We start from the raw sequence: 4,366 nt of genomic DNA on the forward strand, positions 1-4,366 counted from the left end.
GAATGAGTTTGTGGACTCAGTACCCTTAGTTTGTTGTTGGAAAAAATGAATGAGGTACTTGCAATCTGAGGAGATGGATCATATTATTCTTCAACACTGTTATGTACATACTAACCAAGAGATGTGTTAGAAACACATTGGTTTCACCCACTATTTAACTTAATCCTATCTATTTATTGGTGCAATCTTAACAATATTCCATAGGGAGAATTCCATGTTAAGAAAGGTGCTGAGCCTGCTTAGTAGTTAGTTCAGTGTAGACTGCTGAATTTCGTTTCCTCTATGGAAGTGACATGCCTACTTGCTCTATTCCAAATATGTCCAGCGTTTTTTATTTGTTGGTACCAGGATCCACTTTCTTGGAAAATATAATCCATAAGAAGTTTCTCATATTAATCACTATGCAAAGTTAAAGAAGGGGATTCAAGTCCTAATGGATGAACTGCAAGTTCTGTCTATATGGTGGCGTTTTCTGTTCTTTTACAATTAGTTCCATTTGTTAGTTGGTTAAAATAGCCTGATAACTTTTTCATATATCTAATTGTATATTTTAAATTGCTGAACTTACGTTTCTGTATTTCTCTGTGTATATCTGTTGCTTAACAGGATGAGAAGTACTGGCCTCTCATGCCTCCCTTGCCTTCATATGGATATGGGCGAGAGCATATTGGACCACGCTATGGGAGTTTAATACATGGCCAAAATCTCAGAGATGTTGTAATCACAGGTTTGCGGCTTGTTTCTGAATGTTTGTAGCTATCACACTGACCCTGTAACTTCACCGGAAACAGCAAGTATTTTGCTATGCGAAGTTCCTACAGTTTCCAAGTTGTTGAACATAGTGATGTATTTCTATTTTAATATTAGTTATACTGTCATCATTATTATTGCTAGTGACTAAGTCCACTGCTGAGTATTGGAATGAAATGGGTTCCAGCAGTGAAATAAGTAAGATTTGATGATACATGTACTTTACTCACTGCTTTGCACTTACAGATTTTGAAGAGTGAAGTATTTTAAAATGTTTGCAGAAGTATGAAGCGAACCAAATTAATCTGATTATGTGCATGTTTTCTTGGTAACAGGGCATAATGGTACCATTAACGGGCAGGGTCAAACATGGTGGAAGAAGTACAAACAAAGGCTTCTTAACAACACCAGAGGGCCGCTTGTCCAGATTATGTGGTCTAGTGACATAGTGATCTCTAATATAACATTACGTGATTCTCCATTTTGGACGCTCCATCCATACGACTGCAAGAATGTAACAATCAAGAATGTCACAATTTTGGCACCCATCTTTCATGCTCCAAATACTGATGGCATAGATCCAGGTGAATAGAAAACCTTGAGCTAGTAACCACTTTTATAACTGAGGATTAGGTTCAGTCAGCGTTATATGTGGGGTCAGCTGTGAATAATTATATTTTAGACTAAATCTTATTGATTTCTTGCGGAACCTTCTGATTAGTTAATCAAATCAATAATAACCAAGCTAAAATATCTGAAGCTAATTTTGGTAACATAATTTTTCCATTGATATTATTCTAAAAGACTTTGATACACTATATGCACTTCTTTATTGTTTACTTATTCCCCTCTTTCTCAGTATCAACTCTTGATATTTTAGTATGGTGTGAACAGATTCATGTGAAGATATGTTGATCGAGAACTGTTACATCAGTGTTGGTGATGATGGCATTGCGATAAAGAGTGGTTGGGATCAGTACGGAATTTCCTATGGACGCCCTTCAACAAATATAGTCATCCGAAATCTTGTCGTTCGTTCAATGGTCAGGTAAGGTCTCCAAATAGGCTTGTGCATTTCCATTCCTTTTCATGGCGCGGATGTTTTTTACAACAGTTGCACCTATGATATTTTGACATATATTAATATTAGAATCATAAGAGCAACACAATAATTTACATTACATGATATTCACTCTGGTTGAACATCTTGGCAGTGCGGGCATATCGATAGGAAGTGAGATGTCTGGTGGGGTATCAAATGTCACTGTGGAAAACGTCCATGTCTGGAACTCAAGGCGTGCTGTTCGCATCAAAACAGCAGCTGGTAGAGGAGGATACGTACGACACATAGCATACAGGAATTTGACATTTGAAAATGTTAGGGTGGGAATTGTCATCAAAACAGATTACAATGAACATCCTGATGGGGAGTTTGATCCCAAAGCCGTACCAGTACTAGAGGACATAAGCTACGTATCAGTACACGGTGAGGGAGTTCGTGTGCCCGTGCGTATCCATGGAAATTCAGAAATTCCAGTGAAGAACGTGACTTTCACAGATATGTCGATTGGGATAACATACAAGAAGAAGCACATATTCCAGTGTGCATATGTTCAAGGTCGTGTTATAGGTACTGTCTTCCCCGCCCCTTGTGAGAACCTTGACCTATATGACGAGCAAGGACATCTGATACGACGTTCTGATTCTCAGAATGCATCGGACATAGATTACGACTTCTGAAACAGTTTCCGATATCCCCTGTTTCCAGGGACAATTTTCCCAGTGGCCAACCTTTGTTACTATTTCTTGCCTAGCCATTTTCTAGTTTTTCTTTTTCTATACCTGTAACTTTCCTCTTTCCCTCTCTTTGTACATAAAAAAGAATGATTCCTTATGTATCCAAATTTCCAACAGCCATTCAGTTGTATGTAATGTGGAAAACAGCTTGAAGTTTTTTGCACTGTTTCAAACTTTTTATGCCTTAGATTAGTTGCTTGGTATATAGGATGACAATGATTGTGTATTAGTTGCACGGCCCAACTGTTGCTCTTTTTTCTTTTTCTTTTTTTTCTTTTAATATTTTTGATCTTATCGCTAATAACACACTTGATCTTCTTTAGGAAAAGAAGAAAGAAAATATGCTTTTGTCTAATAACGTATAGAACCACGGTTATTTGTATTGTTATTTTTTTTTTCGTTATTTGTATTTTAATTTTTCTAAAGATTTGTATTATTGTACTATTCACTTTGTAATGTCGAAGTTTGACACTTTATTATACAAATATTATATAATACTTCAAGTATAATTAGAGTATTTCTACATAGGTTCCACACTTTTTTATTTTTAAAAAAGTTCTGTGCCACCCAACTTAAAATCGATTATAAAAAATAATTAAAAAGTCAGTTGAAAAATAAGTCGTAATGTATATTCTCATTGATTAAATTGAATAATATATAGTTTTACCCTTTTAGTATTTTCAATCGTGTTAGTGTATTACTTTTTGAATTATAATACCAATTAATTTTATTCCCAAATAGTTGATGATAAGGTATTTTTTTGGGATTCTTTGAAATAATAATCATAATTTTTTATTATTCAGAATTTTTTAACAAGAACATTTGTATTTTATTCTAGTTTAATGACATAAATTAATGCTCTAAATACTAATCAAATTGACTATAAATTGAAGTATTACAGTTTTTTTTTGTTTTCATTTGATATGATTGAGATATTATTAGGGGGGTAATATAACTTTCTTCACCATAATTATTTGTTGAGACTTTTTAAAAATAGTTAAGTTTATATTTTTGTATTTTAAAATTTATATAATGTTGAATTCTTTATTGAACACAGAGGAAGTATCCAACTAACTTTGATCATAATGGGAGAAGTATAATCCTGCATAATGATACTTATTATGCTATCTAATATATAATGATTTTTAAGAGAAAAAGTTTTTCCAATTTAATTGTCTTAATTTTTGGTTTAGATGATTCTCAAAATCATGTTTTAGAGAGGGATCCTTTTTATTCAATTTGAATAAATATCAAATTCTATAGGAAAAAGGGACTTGAAAATATATTTTATTCTTAAATATTCTTTCCTAATTTTATAAAGTATTCCAATTGGAATTTAAATTTAATGAGAATAATAATATAAGAACATCTGATCTACATAAATTACATAAATAATTCTACATAAATTACATAAATAATATAGCAATAGCACGGAAGATTTCACCACTTAATGGTTGAAACTTGAAAGGGGTGAATTTGTTTGGTCCAAACAATATATTGTTTTTTTTTTTAAATTAAATAAATTTTATTTATGCATAAAGAATTTAAAAACAGTTAGAATAATGTTAACACACTTGTTGAATCCAAGCCTTTTAATTTTAGCACACACGTGGCAGGTAAAGTACGAGCATCAGAGACCTGTTGCGCAACAATGATATATGATAAATGATATTGTGGAGCGGGTTGCACGCCGCAACAATTGTTGAGGCTATGTGTTTGTATTTGAGTATTGATTCTTTATTCTTTGTGAACCTACGCTGTTTTTAGTTGTTACTCTGGATTATTGTTATTATTGTAACTCCCCATAGCATGTTTCCCC

At 33.1% G+C, this 4,366-nt stretch overlaps 1 protein-coding gene across 1 annotated transcript; it reads left to right on the plus strand.

Moving 5' to 3' along the window:
- Positions 1-571: 571 nt before the first annotated feature.
- Positions 572-2,776, plus strand: LOC109222427 (probable polygalacturonase). Its single transcript, XM_019386787.1, has 4 exons — positions 572-727; positions 1,086-1,334; positions 1,645-1,798; positions 1,965-2,776. Exons 1-4 carry the CDS (start codon positions 628-630, stop codon positions 2,488-2,490), a joined length of 1,029 nt encoding a protein of 342 aa, XP_019242332.1. The 5' UTR covers positions 572-627; the 3' UTR covers positions 2,491-2,776.
- Positions 2,777-4,366: the final 1,590 nt, after the last annotated feature.

This window comes from Nicotiana attenuata, unplaced genomic scaffold (assembly GCF_001879085.1).
Source record: "Nicotiana attenuata strain UT unplaced genomic scaffold, NIATTr2, whole genome shotgun sequence".
NCBI classification, from domain to species: Eukaryota; Viridiplantae; Streptophyta; class Magnoliopsida; order Solanales; family Solanaceae; genus Nicotiana; species Nicotiana attenuata.

Coding starts and splice junctions, on each gene's coding strand:
- LOC109222427 (XM_019386787.1), top strand. CDS start 628: ATGCCTCCCTTGCCTTCATATGGATATGGGCGAGAGCATATTGGACCA. Junction 728..1,085: donor CAGAGATGTTGTAATCACAG/GTTTGCGGCTTG, acceptor TCTTGGTAACAG/GGCATAATGGTACCATTAAC. Junction 1,799..1,964: donor GTCGTTCGTTCAATGGTCAG/GTAAGGTCTCCA, acceptor ACATCTTGGCAG/TGCGGGCATATCGATAGGAA.